Raw genomic sequence first — 19,155 nt, 5'->3', positions numbered from 1 at the left:
TTGAACAATTCTGAGCTTAGTGCTCTTACTAGAGTCCTTTATAACTGGGTGAATACAGAGAAAGAAGAAGAAAGCCACAGAAATAAGAAATTGAAAACAAAACCCAGAAGAGAAGGGAGAGACCAACTGATGACGCCATGTGCCTTGCCATGTGACAGAGGAGTCCAGGATCATCGACAACTAGTCTTTGAGAAGAAAACATAGCTTTGATCATGTCTTGAGTTGGACATTCTCACAGCCTCAACTTTAAGGAAATAAATTCTCATTGTTAAAAGCCAATCCATTTTATGATATCTGCTTTGAGCAACTTAGCAAACACAGTGTTTTCAGAATTGTGTCCACATCTTTCCTTCTTAAAAGAACACCAGTCATATTATATTAAAGATTCATCCTATTCCAGTATGACCTCTTTTTAACTTACCTAATTCTACTTGCAAGGATCCTATTTCCAAATACAGTCATGTTCTGAAGTACTAGGAACTAGGCCTTCAAGATATCTTTATTTTTCTTTTGAAGTATTCCAAACTTACAGGATAGTTTAAAAAATAATACAAACCCTTTACAAAGAACTCCTGCATACTCCTATCCTCCCAGATACCTATCCACTAAGTTTAACATTCTGCCACAATTGCCATATCATTCTATCTATTCATCAATCTATCAATCCATCTATCTTTCCATCTATCATTGTGTCTATCTATTTATCAGTTCATTTCATGAAAACTTTAGTGTAGATTATACATCCTTCAACACTTGATACTGCCATGTACATTTCCTAGGAACAAGAATATTCACTTATGTAACCACCCCAAGCATAGTTATCAAATTCAAGAAATTTAACAGTGATATAAAGCTTACAGTCTATATTCCAGCTTTTTCATATGTTCCAATCAAGTCCTTCTGAGTCTCTCTCCTCCTTTGTTAGATCCATCAAGGACCATGTATTGCTTTAGTTGTCATTATTCCTTTAGTTGTTTTTTTGTTTTTGTTTTTTAATTGCAGAAAGGAGCATATATACAACACAAACTCTCCCATCCCAATCACTCCCAAGCATACCATTCAGTGGGATTAATCTCATTCATTATGTTGTGGTAAGCTCACCACCTTTAATTACTAAAACTTTCTCACCCCCTTGAAACAGATACCCTACATCCATTTTTAAATTAACTCCCTCTCACCTTTGCTCCCACCCTTGGCAAGCTCTACTATAATTTTTGTCTTTCTGAGCCTGCATATTCTCCAATATTTTCTCTGTAGTTCTCCTTGGGCTTAAATTTAACATCCTAAATCAGTAGCAATCTAATTAATTTTATATGAACTTAGCTGCAATAGTATATACAAAGTATATTCCTATACTCCTCTGTCTCTTCCCCTCTATGTAGTTCATATCACAAATTACATGTTTGTACATTATGAATCCAAAATCAATTATTTTTCATTATACTTTTTTGTATTCGCCTTTTAGATCCTGTAGAAAGTAAAACCTGGAGTTACAAACACAAAATACAATAGGACTATCATTCATGTTTACTCCTGTTGTTATCCTTATTGGAAATCTTTATATCTTTATGTGGCTTTGGTCTATTATCTCTTGTCCTTTACTTTCAACCTATAGACTTTCTTTAACATCTCTTGTAGGTCTGGTCTAGTTGTGATGGCCTTCCTCAACTTTTGTTTGTCTTGAAAAGTCTAAATATCACCCTCATCTTTGAAAGGCAGTGTTACCAAATACAGAGTTCTTGATTAGCAGGGTTTTTTTTTTGCTTTCAGCACTTTCAATATGCCATCCCACAGCCTTCTTGCTTCTCTGGTTTCCAATGAAAAATAAGCACTTGATTTTGTCTGAGACTTCCTTGTACATGACATGTTACTTCTCTGTTGCTGCTTTCAGAATTCTCTTTATCTTTGCCATTTAAAAGTTTGCTTACAGTGTGCCTTGGTGTTTGTCTGTTTGGGTTTACCCTACTAGAGTTCATTGAGATTCTTGGATGTGTATATTCATGTCTTTTATCAAATTTGGGAAATTATCAACCATTATTTCTCTGAAAATGTTGTCTACTCCTTTCTATTTTCTCTTTCTGGAATCCCCATCTTTCATATATTGATAGGTTTAATGTGTTTCACTGGTTCCTCTGGCTCTGTTCACTTTTCTTCATTCTTTTTTCCTTCTGTGTCTCAGGAAGGATGATTTCGATTGTCTTACCTCCAAGTTCATTTATTCTTTCTACTACTAGTTCCAATTTTCTGTTGGACCCCTCTAGGGAATTTTTCATTTGTGTTACTGTGGTCGTCAGCTCTCTTTGGTTCCCTTTCATAATTTCCATCTCACTATTGATATTTTTTGTGTGTGTTCCTCTGTCATTTTCATGATTTCCTTTATTTCTTTGTCCATGTTTTTTTGTTGTCGTTTGTTTGTTTTTGGTTTTGTTTTTACTTTTTGAGTATATTTAGGATGATTTTTAAAGTATTTATTTGGCATGTCCCAGGTTGATCCTTCTCACTGATGGTCTAGTGCTTTAATTTTTTTCCCTTTTCTTGAGCCATTGCTTACTGTTTCTTTGTATGTTTTGTAATCTTTTATTGGTACCTCAACATTTTGATATATTAATATGTTATCACTGGAATTTAGACTCTGGGCATCCTTTCCCATAAACTTGTATCCAGCTGGTATTATGACAGAGCTTTCTTTGAATGCCAAGAGTTAACAACAACAACAACAACAAAAGTATGTGTGAGAGAGAGAAAGAGACAGACAGAGAGAGGGAGAAGAAAGAGAAAACATCTTTCCCCTCTTTGCAGATTGAGTGGTGAGAATGCTCTCCTTCAGGACTTATCCATACAGAGAATGGCTCAAGGTCAAAGCCTAGGGGCTGCCCTAATCTTTTCTGCCTATGTGTCTTGTCTTAGACAAGCATATGTGGCCCTGGGAATTCCACATTTCCAAGAATGTCACCTCTTTTCTCAGAAACAGTTTCCTCATGATCCCAGATTCTACCCTGTATATCTTATAGTCATCAAACACTTGCCTAGGCAGCCACCCAACTGCTCTCCCAAACATTCTGTAGAGCTTACTGAGCTGCCTTCTAGGCAAGTGATTCTGAGATGAGTGCCTCATGCCACCAACAGACAGATTGTACCAGGCATACACACTACCAGAATGTGTAACAGGGTTACTTTGCTCCCTCCAATACTGAACCAGAACCAAGGACCTGCACTGGGAGTTTGAGCTGGTTCTGAACTAAGCCAGTGAAGTGGAGTGGCCAGACCTACTGCTACTTCTTTTAAGTAGCTTTTTCTTGATTCAGTGCTTGTTCTATTGCTATAGTCCTTTAACTGTACTGCTAGTTCTTGCTGGTTATACAAAGCTTTTGTTGGGAAACACTACCCTGAACCCAACTTATCTTTCTGGAGGACACAATTCAACCCATTACAACTACAAAACAGTGAAATGAAATGAAATCTTTGTTGCATCTTAACTAAATTCAGTAGTACTCAGGTTGAGCTTAAATTTAAATTTTCTAACCTATGTAAAATATCATTACTTCAATAATTAATTTTTTAACGTTTTCCCTGAAATTATAATTGAATTTTTGATATGTTTGGAGGCATATTAACTAGTGATTGATTTTTAACCAGGAAAAACATGCAAACTCTAAAAATGCAATGCATGTGGATTAAATCTATATCTCAGAGTACAAAACCTAATTTTTTAGGTTTCTAGGTTTTCTTATTGTATAACTTTGCATCCAACTTAATATACAAACCAACGTCTTTTAATAAAGTAGCTAAAGTTCAGTTAATTTCAGAATGTGAAGCTGTGAATATTGGAGAATATGAAAAGTCTCTAACAAGAGTATGTCTTAACAGGGGAGATAAGCATAACACAGTAGAAGCCCTTGAGGAACAGGTGGAAATTTGGAGGAAACCATGTTTTGCCAGGTCAGACTCCAGTAACAACCAACAGATCACAACCTTGTGGTGTTTTGCTTCTGGTGCATGCTGTGTAGTGAGTGAGGTGCTTCACACTGAATGAAAGTTTTACCAGGTGCAAAGAGTCATAAAGTGTTTATTGTTTTTATGTCTGTATATGTGTTTATTTCCATCTTTTTCTGAAGAGGGCCATTAAGTTAGTTGAACATATGTCCATGGCTGATCAGCATTCAGAACAGTGAAGGATATTTAGAAGGCCTTCCTATCTAGAGCTATCATATCTAATAGTTGATTGGTTAATCAAAACTATTGATTTTTAAGCATTGAAGTTCTGTCTTTTCTTAAATAAACCACACCCATAATGCCCATAATGCATGACTGATACTTCGGCTTTTGTTTCTTTACTTAAACCTATTGTAGGTATTCATGTATAGGGTCCTAGATACTAAACATTATTCCCAATATTGCATTTTTTTCCCCCAGAATTTCCCTTTCAAGATTTCTTAAAGCTTTTTAATGTTTTCATAGGGGGAAAAACACTCTTTTCTCTGCCAAATTTTATCAATTATGAGTTGTTTAATTGATTACATATTAGAATAACAAGCACAACTTGAAAACAACAGGTTGAGGATCAAAGACAACTGACTCTGTTAGTGTGCAATTCAACAGGCACAAACAGAAGGGAGTGTGCCAGGCAGAAAATCGTCCAACTTTCCAGGATATATAGAGTAGCTAGTGTTTTTACCAGTGGGAATAAATAGTTTCATTTGGTCAGGTTGTTTTTGATATGAAGTGGTTTAAGGGAGATTCTATATGAACAACTAGGCCAGTTACATCAGAACTATGAGCTGTGCTGCTTGTCTGAGCTCTTTTTATCCTGAGACACCTCAAAGGCTTTCCTCTCTGGGGGCATGCATACTCCCCACCACCTGAGCCTCCATAGAAGGTGCCAACCATGTACTTTATAAAATCATCTATTTTATAAGATAATATGAAAGAACAGGAGAGTTCCAATTCCCTATAATTTTTAACTGGAAGCTTTTGGTGATAACGTTCCTGTCTTTGTTTTTTAACCCCTTAAATATCACCTTTACAATCCACATCATGGGATCAATATTGAGAACTGGTGGGGAGACTCAAATTATTATTTGGCACAAAACAGATGAACACTTATTCTTTTTGCCTAAGGTTTGTTTGCATTGCCTGCTCCCAACGAAAGCCGTTCCTAGAAAGATTGTCTTTACTCTGATGTTTATTTCAATTTGTAAATAAACATCTTATTTACAAATTGAAAAGTTTAAAGACTATCAGTGCAAAACCATCTGAAAACCTCCAATAAATATCTATAGTCACAAAATTTCGGAGGCTAGGTGTTAGAAAAATGGTCTAATTGTATGCATGGATTTCTTGCCTCTCCGTGGTCATTAGAATGCTTAGTATATAAAATAAAATCTTTTATGTTAAGATGAATTGTGATAACTTACAGTTTTCTTACATGCTCTACGTTTGTTGAAACATGTTTTTTCTTTATAAAATCATACAAAAATATTAATTCAATGGAAGGACAGTGCTCATACTCAAAGGAAATGGTCAGTTCCCAAAATAGAAAGGAGGTTACAATTTCTTCTTTCCTAGACAATCTGCTTTTCTTTTAGTTTAAGCATGAATGTGCATATCTCATGTATAGTAACAGCAAATTAGCTCATGTTATATTTTTACAATTCTAGTGATGGAATACATTCCACTCATTCTATCTTATAAATTCTTTTATTACTTAATATTTTACCAGATACTTTTATAATTTATATAGTAATCCATATCCTCGAACATTAAAAAATATTACTTATGGAAATCCCTGTCCATTTAAGCAAATTTACTATCTTTTGCACATATTATAAAGGTGCATTTATTTATACATAATATTTGCTATTGAGTATTATTTTAATTTTTGTATATTTATGTAATACTCTCATTGTATTATATGGAATATGGTATCTAATCTCTTTTTTTTTAAGATTTATTTTTATTTATTTATTTCCCCTTCCCCCCACCCGTGCCCCAGTTATCTGTTCTCTGTGTCCATTTGCTGTGTGATCTTCTGTGTCCACTTGTATCCTTGTCAGCGGCACTGAGAATCTGTGTCTCTTTTTTTGTTGTTGTTGTTGCATCATCTAGCTGCATCAGCTCTGTGTGTGTGGCACCACTCCTGGGCAGGCTGGACTTTCTTTCACACTGGGTAGCTCTCCTCTTGGGGTGCACTCCTTGTGCCCAGGGCTCCTCTACGCGGGGGACACCCCTGCATGGCAGGGCACGTCTTGCGTGCATCAGCACTGCACATGGGTCAGCTCCACATGGGTCAAGGAGGCCCTGGGTTTGATTGAACTGTGGACCTCCCATGTGGTATGTGGACACTCTATCCGTTGAGCCAAGTCCGCTTCCCTCTGATCTCTTAATCTGCATTCTTGTATAGCAACTCATAAACTTATATGTGTGCCTCAATAAGCAAGAAATAAATGACCTCTAAGTGTTTGATTATATCATGATTTTTCTAAGATTGAGAATTCATAAATAAAGCATTTTATCTTTCTTTCTAATTGATCTTCAAATAGCAATGCTTCCTAGAGTATCTTCAAACAGGAATTCATTTTCCTCTCACTTCCCAAGTATTAAAATTTTGTAAGTAAAATAATGAATGCTTCTTTTTGATGAAATAAAATAAAGGAAGCAGTTCCTTTTTGCAAAATGTGTTTGTTTGTAATTTATGTTTGGATTATTTTTATGTGGTAAAACCAGCCACTAATCAGACCCACACTTGAATGCATCATTTAAGTTTATCACAACTTCTGGTAACAAGCTTCAAGTAGAGAAAACCAATTAGTCACTCATAAAGCTACTCTTAAAGCTGATTGCTTCCTTAAATAGAATCTTTTGTCTAAATTACAACCATAAATAAATTTCAAGTATGTTAGTATATAATAAGTATGTTTGAAGTGCTGATGTCCTATATTTTATACCAGGGAACTGTTCTCCAAAAATACATTTCTATGTAAAAATACTAATACATCAGATGGTCATACTTAAAGAAGTCACTTTCCTTGAGACTAGAGGAAGAAATAGGAGGAAACCATGATTCTTTCCCCCATTAGGATGCCATATACCAGCACTGTGCTTTCTTAATTAATGGCGTATTGCCATCATTGGTCTGTTCAAGGTGTCTATTTAATATTAAATTATTACTCATTCTCCACCTTCTTTCCCATTCCTTCTCCTTAAAGGGAACCCACTACTAGAGTTGACGTGTAGCCTCTCATTTCATCTACCCTATGTTTATTTAGACACAGTGAGTTATTGGAAAGTGCATGTCCTTCTTTGCTAAACGAACATTCTACAAAATGTGTGTGCATTTTTCATTGGTAACTTATGCAAAAGATTTTGGGGGGGACTAAATAGCCAAGTGTATGTTTGCTTAATTGGTGAATTCTTCACCAATACTTGACATTGTCTGACATTTTTGTTTTGTCGTTCTGTTACCTGTAAAATGCTATCTTCTTATTTAATTTGCATTTTTCTAATTAAAGTGAAAATTTAGCCATTGCCTTTTCCTATTCTCTGAATATCTTCTTCAATTCCTTGCTCTCCTTTTTATTGATTTCCTAGTCTCTTTTTTGTGTATTTGTGTGTGTATATGTGTGTGTGTGAAGTGTTTTTTTTTTGTAAAGTAAAAACCTTTCTATATTTCAGATCTTAGCTCTGAACACAAATTCCTTACAGAGGGAAGTAGTCTCCAAAACCCTTTTAGAAGGTCCACAAGTCCAAAGCTGTTTTTGTAATAATTCTAAAACGTTATTTGTGATTTTCACAGAGTTAACACTTGCACTGATGTCACAAAACATTGTGAGGAAAATTGTGGATAACCTTAGCACAAACTGATGCAATGGAACCAAACTGTACTAGTAGTCATGTATTCGTCTTAACCATACATGTATAGGAGGAAAAAAGTTTCATTTAAGAATGTCCTTCATAAAAGTAAAAATACTTCATTTTATTCAGTGCCAATGTTTGCTGTTGGTCTTTAATATTCAATGTGATGGAGTGTGAAGTCCAAGCAAAGCACTCCTGCAGAGTAAAGTATGATGATGGTCTTAAGGAAAAATGCTTGTGACAGTGGAGGAGTTGCAATCTGGACTACCCACTTTTTTGGGTAATATCACGTTTACTTCAAACAATGACTGACAAATTATGGCAACTGATAATTGGATATTATTAGGTAGAGATTTTCTTGAAAATGAATAAAGGAATCCTGTCACATCAAAGAAAACAGCTTTACAGTATTTGTTGCCAGTGATGAAATTCAAGCTTTTGAGCAAAACTTAAAATTTTGGAAGCCTTGTAACTGCCATTGAAAATTTATTAACTTCACAATAATTAAAGACTTTTCTTATGAAATTGGTGGTGATATTAACTAATGTGATTTCTTGATACTGTTTATAAATGAAATGTGGCATCTTTTGGAAAATATATATAGCAAACATATTTAACAATATTTCCAATGGCCAATGTATGATATTACTAAGCCATGCATGGGGAAATGATTCATTCAAAGTACAAAATAGATCAATGAATTTTAACATAGCAAATATGAAAAGTTCATTGGTAGGTTGCAGATTCTATGTTACAACTAAAGTTTAAGAAATTCTACTTTTCAAGTTTTAGTGTAGTATCAAAGAGAAATATTCAAAATGATCTGGAAGGGATATTAAAATACTCCTTCCATTTCCAACTAAATATCAGTGTGAAGCTGGATTTACTTCATATACTTCAGCCAAAAAAAAAAAAACAAAACCTACCTTATGATAGATTGAATGCAGAAGCAAATATAAGAGTATATGTATCTGGCGGCGGATTTGGCCCAGTGGTTAGGGCATCCGTCTACCACATGGGAGGTCTGTGGTTCAAACCCCGGGCCTCCTTGACCCGTGTGGAGCTGGCCCATGCGCAGTGCTGATGTGTGCAAGGAGTGCCCTGCCACACAGGGGTGTCCCCCACGTAGGGGAGCCCCACGTGCAAGGAGTGCGCCCCGTAGGAAGAGCCGACCAGTGCGGAAGGGAGTGTAGCCTGCCCAGGAATGGTGCCCCCACACGGAGAGCTGACACAGGAAGATGACACAACAAAAAGAAACACAGATTCCCATGCCGCTGACAACAACAGAAGTGGACAAAGAAGAAGACGCAAATAGACACAGAGAACAGACAACTGGGGGGGGGGGAGGGGAGAGAAATAAATAAATAAATCTTTAAAAATAAAAAGAATATATGTATCTTAAGCCAGATATTAAAGTGATTTGCAAAATTGTAAACCAAGTCATTCTCAGTAATTTGTTGTTTGTTTTGGGACAATATGGTTATTTCCATAAAAACATTTATGTTAACATATAATTGACTTATTATTATTTAAATTAATATTTCGAAAACTTGTCACAGTTTTAATTTCTAATACAATAAGTATTGATACATATTACATAAATGTGTGTATATTGCTCTTTGTGTCCATCAATTTTTAAGAATACAAAGTAATATGACACCAAAAAGTTAAATACTACACTAAATAATAAGCCCCTGATGTTTTTTGATATTAAAAATATCTTCTCCCGGCTATCATAATTCTATTAACTTTATCTGTGATGTTCTTGGCTGAATAGAAACAATTTTTTCTAATCAAATTCATTTTTCCTTTCATGTTTTGTGCTTTTCTGATCATATTTTAAAAAGCAAACCCTCTTCATATCTGAGGTCACAAAAATATTTTTTTGCATTTTGTTTTATAGATGGATAGTGTTTAGTTTTCACATTTTGGTCTCTAGGTCATTTGGTTTAAACTTCATTTTCTCTATATGGAGATTCATCTTTCACCAAACCCACTTGCTAAATGATCTATTATCTCCCTTCTGATTTGTAACACTGCCTCAAGTTCTGGGCCTCTTTCTGGGTCTTCCTGTCTGTCTCACATGAATATTTATTTAACGCTTTGCTAGTGCCACATTATTTTTAATTAAAATTTTTAAAAATTTCTTAATATATGGTAAAGTAAATGTCTATTGTTTTTATATCTCTACCAAAATTGTTTTAATTATTTATTAATGGAATAACATGTTTTCCTTTTAGATTTTTAAGTAAAAAATATGAATTTTTACAATAAGTTTTTTAAAAGAACAAAGTAAAGTCCTGCTGGAATTTTGATGAAAAATGCACAGAATGTACAAACAAAATTGACAGAAAATGACAACCTTCTCATCTATTAAAATTTATTCTTATCTTCTGTTATGTCTTTTAGTTTAAAATTATTCTCCATAAAGTAATATTGTTTAGTAGATTAATTCTAAGATATTTTGTGATTGAAAAACATTTTCAATCATTTTGTTACTTTAATTTTATTTATATTTTAAATAGGAAGACATCTATATATTTAGATACTTCACACTTCAATAGAATCTTTAATTTAATAGAATTTTTAAATCTAGTATCATTATTAGGAATCTCTTTCCAACTCTGAGATTATTTCTTATCATGTAAATTTTCTTTTTATCCTTTTGTGGTCCTTTTGTTCCCATTTCAGTCTTTGATTCACCTGGAATTTATTCTGGGGTAAAGTGAGGGATATTCACCTAACTTTATTTATTTAAGATGTCTACCAAATTTTCCCAACCCAGTTTTTGAACACCCTATCCTTTACCCACTGATTTAAATATCAATTATTTTATATATAAAATATTCTTACATCTTGAGGTCTGTTCTCAATTTTCTAATCTCTTCTACCCATCTGTCTGTTTCTACATCTATCAGTACCACATTGTTTTAATTATTTATATTATATTTTCAATTGTTTATTGCTGGTATAGATCAATTTTGCATTGATCTCATATTAAGCAAACTTGCAAAACTTTTTAATTAGTTTTTATTGTTTGATACTTCTCTTGAATTTTCATAATAATTTGTTCATCATCTGCCAATATTGGCAATGTCTGTATTCCATCCTATTGCCTTCTTGATCGGTTCTATAATCTTATCTTCCCCTTGCTAATTTATCCTTGAACTATATATCTCTTTGCTACTGAACCCAACCAATTGGGACCTTTATTTAAACAATTAAACATTTTATACCCAATATCTCATTTGGTTCTCATATAGATACTTGTTCCTGTCTTATGTTTCAAAGACTCTTCTTTATCTTCTAGTAATTTTTCTTAAAGTATTAATCTATCTATTCCATTAGATTAGCCTTTTCTAGTATGAGTTCTGTATTTTGTCTTTTAATCATGGTGGGTGCTTGCATTCCTCAGTTTTTCATGTCTTGGCTGGTGATATACCTAGAGAGAAGGATGTGAACCCATGCCCTAGCTGATGCTACTCCAGGAGGGTAAAGTTAGTGCAGAAAGGGGTTCTTTCATGACAGAGTTATAAACTGTGCTCAGACCTACACTCTCCTCTCCTCCACAAGCACTGCTTTACCAGGGCCTCCATCCCTCTGTTTTATCTCCTTAGTCCATAGACCAGGAATGTGGGACACACAGGGTCAAATGCTCTGGTCTGTTAGTGACTATATATGCTCCCCATTCTGGTGGCCTCATTATAGGCTCCTCACATTTCACCCTGGCAGTGGACTAGAACCAGGACAATCAGGAATGGCCCAGACTAGAAAAATGAAAATGAAAAATGGAATATCTAGAAATCTCTTCCCATGCCTTTCTCCTACCATTGGGCCTTGAAATGTATGCACAAACATACATTGAGATATGCAAATCTTCTGTTACTCTAATGATCTCCATGGTTTCCTGTGTTAGAGATTGATAGATCTGGAGCATCCCTAGTACTGAATTCAGGGGAGAAGACCAGTAACCTACACTAGTTGCTGTCTTGTCAGAAACCCATTTATTTTCTTTTTTTCCCCTGTGTTGAAACTGATGGCTAGATTTACACACACATACACACACAAACACAGTAGCTCTAAATGTCTTATTAGTACTTACCTTTAGAAGTTTTTTTGCAAACTTCTGTTCATGTGGTGGTTCTGATTTTCAGCTCTTTTAAACACAGCACATCTCTATAAATCCAAATTCCTTAATATTAAGTGGTTAAGGGCAGAAGACAGAAAAGGAATGACCCTTTCATTTCAAAAACTAAAACAAAAAAATCAAACCAAAAAGTAAAATTTCTGAGACCTTTTCTGTGGTAGGTATTGTTAAAATTTTTGCATGCATTGTATTATGTTCATATGTAATAATTCTATTAAAATCTCTTTTTTGAACTAGGAAATTGGATTTCAGAAAGCTTAGACAAATTGTCCAGGATTTCATTCACACACACACACACACACACAAACACACACATATACATATATATGGACCAGAAATGAAACCCAAACCGATTCTTTCCTGCATCTGCCTGCCTTACCTAACAGGTTCTGGGTTTTCTAGAGCCATAATCTTCTTCTTTATATTTGTGTTCATGTAGGGATCATATAGTTCACTCAAAATATCTTAGAATGCACTTCTGGTTTGTTTATTTTTTTAAGGCCACACAGTATACCTGGCATTCAGTGGGACAATAGTTTCTCTGGTAATTAAATAACAATATTTCATTATATAGCGAAACATCCATCCATCAGGATCACAGAATAATTTAGAAATTTCTGCTGCATATGGCCAATCCCAGTAGATCTGAAATGTAGCGTGTCTGGGATGATTCCTGCAAGCAGAATAAACTAAAGTTCACTTACAATGAAAGTAAATTACTTGTCACAGGTATTTTTGGTGAAGATATTCCTAAAAATATGCCATAGCCTTCTCCCAAGGTTTAATTTATTTCTTACAGCAATGTAGATTCCTGGTCTTAAATTTGAGTATGAACATGATGGTGAAATATTAACCTATTGAATTCTTTATCATCTAAGCTTAACTGACCTAGAGAAATGAGAGTTCAAAAGTTTAAAACATAAAAGTAATTCTTAATAAACACAGAACTTATATTTACATCAATTTTTGATTTTCTTTTTCTACTTAATGAAAACAGGAATGATTTTTAATTTTTAATTGATTTTTAATTTAATTTGATTGTAATTGAAAGTAGATTTGAGCCAAGTTGGGTGCTGATTTATATATGGTATTCTATCTCCCTATAGTGTTAACACATAACTTCTAATGATTTAAAGAGAAAAATGAAGTCATATTTTTATTTTTTTATTCTGTTATGCCTCTACATTTTAAGCTTTAGAAAATTAGCCTACAGCTCATCAGCCAAAACTCTAGCCAAGATCATTTGGCCATCTGTGAGAGGTATAAACAAGATAATTGAACCAAGATAAAAGATAATTGAAAAGGGAATGTTAAGCAATATCAAATGTGGAGCTTGGCTTCCAGAATGGTAGGAAACATGATTCAAAATGTCCACTGTTTATGTTATATGTGATAAGAAGGTTTAGGCTATGAAGAATCTCAGATTTAAGTGGGGGGGGGGGGCATAATGTAAAATACTGAAAGAATATTTGCCTTCTAATAGCAATTTGCTAATTTACTTTAAGATACCAAAATACAGTATCTTTGGGAGTTACCTCTTCCAAATTGCACAGGTAACATTCAAAAAGCAATCTTTAGAGGACTAATTGAGATATGTCTTAGAGTAGTAAATAAAATTTACCTTCATGGGGAATAACTCTTATCTTACCCTCCAGCAAGCATGGGACTTAAGATTTATTCATGTCAGTAATTATTTTGATGACTGAGCATTGAAATGAGGAAAACAAAACTGGATATCTGAATCAAGACACCAAGCATTGTCAGAAAAAATGGGCCTGTGGACAATATAACTATATTCAAAGCAAAATATTGTTTATAAGGTCAACATTGCAGGAAAGAAAGAGAGGCATCTTCACCAGCCAGAGGATGAGTACCATCTTCCCCTGCCTCTAGTTCTTTAACTCATCAAAATTACAGGCTTGCTTTATAAATCAGGAAAACCGAGAATATACTTGTAAGCAGTAGTGGAAGAGGAACCTCATATCCTCAGAGAAGGAAGATGAGACCATGGGAAACTCAGAAAGGAAGGAATGGTAGAGCTTGCTGTGACATAACAAAGCAAACCCCCATAAGTCTCTTTGAAGAGAGCAGGGACTACAGCTTTAAGGATTGCTTTCTTCCCATTTTTTTTCAGATTTGAATATATGTGAAATGAATTTAGTTGATTAAAGGAAGGGCTGGTTTCCTCATGAGCATGGAGTAGAAACCCCAATCATTTACATAATTCATTTACATAAATCTGAAAATTTTTCTGTTTTTCTCTGGAAAATGTTCTGTGCTTACTGACATAATATTATAGTAAAAAACACTTTTGGTTTTTCTTATTTGTATTGTTGGAGAGAGGAGCTTTATAGCAATTTGTTAAGAAATGGTATTCTTCTGAGTTTAAGATTTTAGAGATATCATAAAGGCATTTTGCAGTAAATGGAACAATTTTTAAAGTTTAGCATATGTTAGAAAACATCTTTTCTTGTATTGTAGCATTTAACTTAAATATTATATGCAGGGAAGCGGACTTGGCCCAGTGGTTAGGGCATCCGTCTACCACATGGGAGGTCTGTGGTTCAAACCCCTGGCTTCCTTGACCTGTGTGGAGCTGACCCACACACAGTGCTGATGCGCGCAAGGAGTGCTGTGCCACGCAGGGGTGTCCCCCGCATAGGGGAGCCCCATGCACAAGAAGTGCACCCCATAAGGAGAGCTGCCCAGCGCGAAAGAAAGTTCAGCCTGCCCAGGAATGGTGCTGCACACATGGAGAGCTGACGCAGCAAGATGACAAAACGAAAACAAACAGACTCCTGTACTGCTGACAACAACAGAAGCGGACAAAGAAGACATGCAGCAAATAGACACAGAGAACAGACAACTGGTGGGGGTGGGGGGAAGGGGAGAGAAACAAATAAATAAATCTTTAAAAATATATATATATATTATATGGCAGGTGCCAAAAGGGGAACTATATTTAAACATGGAAAGAATATTAAAAACTTTATTACAGGACTGTTTTCCTGCAGCAAAATATTATAGGTTGATTTGGAATGGGGAGAAAATAGGTAGAGAAAATGCCAATTAGAATGGTTCCATATAATAAAAAGAAAATACTGTTTGAAGAAAAACCTGTGTTCTTCAATGACCACAGTGTGTACTCACACAACCTGTAGCAGAGACTGCAGCAGAAAGTTCCAGAAACTGAAGATACTGGCTTTCATTTTGTTTTTGTCACTGATGGTGCCATTGCTTTTACTATTTCTCATTTTAGTATTCAAGTACTCAATGAGATTTTCATATTTATTTTAAATGGAAATTTCTTGACACCTAAATCAGTTTTTAGAGAAACATTAACAGTCATATTGAATAGGAGTTTCATGGTAAGGACACAGAGTTTATTTTGAAAAGATAACATTTCCATTTTTCAGTATACTAATTCAGACCTCTATACCATAATTAATCAAATGCTTTCTATAATAAAGTATATTTTTGAGTCATAATTCACTTTTCAAAATCTGTTCACAAATACTTTAAAATGTATACCACTATAAAAAGAGATTTCTCTGGAAAATGTGGAAAAAAGTATTAGATTTTAGAATTATTTTTTAATATATACTGATAAATAAAAATGTACTCTTCCTTAAGATTGATATTGATTGTGACTTTTCACTTCAGATAAATTTGCAAAGGAAGATGCGAGTTACTGGTGTGATTACCCAAGGAGCCAAGAGAATTGGAAGCCCAGAATATATAAAATCCTACAAAATTGCTTATAGTAATGATGGAAAGACTTGGGCAATGTACAAAGTGAAAGGCACTAATGAAGACATGGTGAGACTGATTTGACCTACTTAATTCAAAATTAAAATCTGATTGTTAATCACTGATTGTCAAATGACTAACGAGTCTTCAGCAGAAGCTTTATGTTGTCGAAAATAAATTTATGATGATTTTCTTTACTGGGTGAGAGGGGTTAAGGGGTAAGGAATTTTTTCTGTGTAATGGTCACCATTTAAGATTTTCTGAGATTTTAATTGGCGGTCCTATAAATGCTTTGTCACAAGGTTAGCATAGTCCTATGTGTTTCAGTTATTTTTTTGTTTTAACAGCTATGCAGACTTCAATTTCATTTTATTACTTTGACAGATCAAGTAACTACTTATCAAAACTAATACCTTAAAGGCCAGAAAAGAACCAGGTGATAGAAAAGATGTACTTGACATCTTTATAAACTTATATATGGAAAAATATTACTTATTATTTAGACAGAATAAAATATTTTAAAGGAAATAGATGTAGTACTCAATGCCTCCTTTGCCTCTTCATGTGACATTACCAGTTCTTTTAATTTTTATTCTCAAAAATTTTAGTTTTAAAAATCATAAGACTGCAGATTTTCCCATTTAAAACTGAGCCTTTGGACTAAATTCTAATAAATTTTATGAAAGCTTTTTAATTACCTTCTTAAATCAATTTAAATAATTATTTTTGATTACCAGTTTATATAAAAGGTAAAATGAGAATAAGATTTAAAGGAATTAAAAACTACACATTTTAGCACTTAGATTTTAGAGTGAAACAAATTTCTTATTATTATATAAAGAATTATGAATATCTTAACTGATGACCAAGAGGGGGCTGATAAGAAGGAATCTTGATGAGCTAGATCCTAAATCATAAATCTGACTGTAGCATCCAAAAGACCGGGTTTTCAGGAAGCACTAGTGAATACTGACTGGTTCCTATTAAGAATACTATAAATACTAAGTAGCAAAATGCACAGATTATGGTGAAGGATTTATCGTACCACTTTCTCAAAAAAGGACAGAAACACTCCTTGAGTCTGAAGGTCTGACCTTAAAATTGACAAAGCCATCATGGTAGAGCATAGATTATAACACAGCCACAGTGGCTTTTAGCTTTAATGAAGATTCATCTATGGGTTTTTCATTCACTTCTTGTGGCAAGGTGCTTCTTAAATGCTCTAGACTCCCAAATTATATACTCCAATCCTTGGAGGATTATGTTGGTTAGGGAATAGGGCCAATATAGGAAAACCATAAAGAAGCTACTGCAATTAGTCATTTAAAATTCTGCATCATCACTTTACATAGGTTTTCCGTGGAAATGTTGACAACAACACACCCTATGCTAACTCGTTCACACCTCCAATAAAAGCGCAGTATGTCAGACTCTATCCTCAAGTTTGTCGAAGGCACTGCACTTTGAGGATGGAACTTCTTGGTTGTGAACTATCAGGTGAGTTTCATGTTATCAATTTCTGTACTTTCTTTAAAAAAAAACCAAAAGTACATTTTTGTGTAGCCTGCTACTAAACTGCAAAGTTTCAACACCCATAGATCTGCATTTCAGTTACAAAATGTCTAGGCCACTGTTCTTTGTGATACTGTGGGTGTTTGTATGTAGGATGAACCATTTCTAAATAATGCTGAGATATGATTAAAGTAGAAGGAGCAATTTTGAAGAGGGGGTTTTGAGTGATCTAAGAAAGTATAACAAATTCTCACTGGCAACTGCAGTTAAATTTAAATGTGTTACTGTTTTTGTTAGTAACTATGATTTATGTTTTGTGACAAATGTCCAGTTAAAACTGGAATCTTCCTGACCTCATGAAGTACAGTTAAGTTGTGGTTATATGGCATAGAAAAGTAAGCTTCATCTTTGTCCATATGCCATAAAAACTTGGCTTTTTCTTTATGTTTTATGAAACATAAATTTATCATTCCTCTCGAGGATAATGCTCCAATACCAAGATTGCTACCACAAATTCTTTCTTGTATCGTTCTTAGCTAGTCTCCAGCTTATTGTACAAACAGGGCTTTCCCAACTCAAGGATAAACTATCAAAAAACTCTGAGCTAAAGAATTCTTGTCCTCCAGGAGCATCAACAGTAGATATAAAGAGTAAGACTTAATATATTGATCTCACAGTGGTCCTCTTTCATTGTAGCTAGATTGTGAACAAAATAGAAAATCTTGTCTAGGCATTTTATTGCTTATTTTTGGTGTTGTTTTATATCTGGCATCCAAATTTACAAACTACGTTTGCCTTAGTGACCTGAAATTATTTTGTTCAAACAACTGTGAAGAAAACTAAAAATCTTGTTTTAGCATACCTCAAAGTATGAAAAGATCTTCACCAAACTTACCACAAATGCCATTTAGTTAAAAATAGGGCAACACATACCTGCAAATAGACAACTCTGTGCTATTTGTTCATTCATTTTCAAGAGGTGGCTTCTAATTTAAAATGTATATTTTATATCAGTTTCCCTTCTTAGATTTATTTGTGCTGCCAAGAAAGGGAACGATTTTTAAGCAAATACAAGCTCCTATTAAAAACAACCAAATTTTTAAATATTCCTATCATATAGGAATATTATATGGGACTAGAATGATTTGGCCAGACAAGTGAACCTATTCTAAGAGACACAGTATCATGTTATATATGGATGTCTTTTATGAAGCAAACAATGTATGGGTTTTGTACCATTAATTTTTCTAAATGAGATGCCTTCCCTATTTCGCCCGTTCAGTCTGGCTTATTGACTACCAGTAAATCTCAGCAGAAGTATTACTGTACAGTGCTTGTATTGCATGTCACTGTGTCACCATGGGCCAGTGTCATCCCTAAGCCATTCTTCACAAAGCAATCAAGAGGAAGCTGCAATATGATGGTCTGCAGAAGCCCTGTGGTTTTCAGTAACTTTATATCACCTTCCCAAATTTTTTCAGTCTTTTGATTCATGAGGGTCACTAGCTCATACATGGTACAGTTACACTCCTAAGGTGTGAAAATATTCGCTTTCACATTTGACAAGAGGTTACACCTGACATGTTACAGATTTTATTTTCTCAAAAAAAGAAGTAGTGCCTGACCTCCTAACCCAATTGATTTTGAACTTGCATACAGACAATAATATCTCTTGGTAGATGCTTATAAAAGTGATAGCACTTCACTATAGAAATAACAAATTCCATTGTTAAAACTTCATTTTTTTCAGTTGTCATCCACAGTGGTAAAAGAGTTAGTTATTTTGTATGTATGAAATCATGCGGACAGGAAGGAACATTTGTGGTGTGAAGCAAATTGGCAGAGAGGTTAGCTATAGCACTGAGAAGTAAATACTAATATAACTTACCAAACTA

The 19,155-nt window shown here is 34.4% G+C and overlaps 1 protein-coding gene across 2 annotated transcripts in view; it reads left to right on the top strand.

Moving 5' to 3' along the window:
- The window catches only part of EDIL3 (EGF like repeats and discoidin domains 3), a 472,512-nt gene that overhangs the window by 341,506 nt on the left and 111,851 nt on the right, over positions 1–19,155 (top strand). For both annotated transcript variants that reach the window (XM_004477129.4, XM_023584262.2), the window contains 2 exons: positions 15,662–15,817; positions 17,101–17,245. In XM_004477129.4, coding sequence (XP_004477186.2) covers positions 15,662–15,817; positions 17,101–17,245 — 301 coding nt within the window. The remainder of the gene's footprint in view (positions 1–15,661; positions 15,818–17,100; positions 17,246–19,155) is intronic.

The sequence above is a fragment of the Dasypus novemcinctus genome, chromosome 2 (assembly GCF_030445035.2).
Source record: "Dasypus novemcinctus isolate mDasNov1 chromosome 2, mDasNov1.1.hap2, whole genome shotgun sequence".
Taxonomy (NCBI): Eukaryota; Metazoa; Chordata; class Mammalia; order Cingulata; family Dasypodidae; genus Dasypus; species Dasypus novemcinctus.
This window is presented reverse-complemented; position numbering and strand designations above follow the sequence as displayed.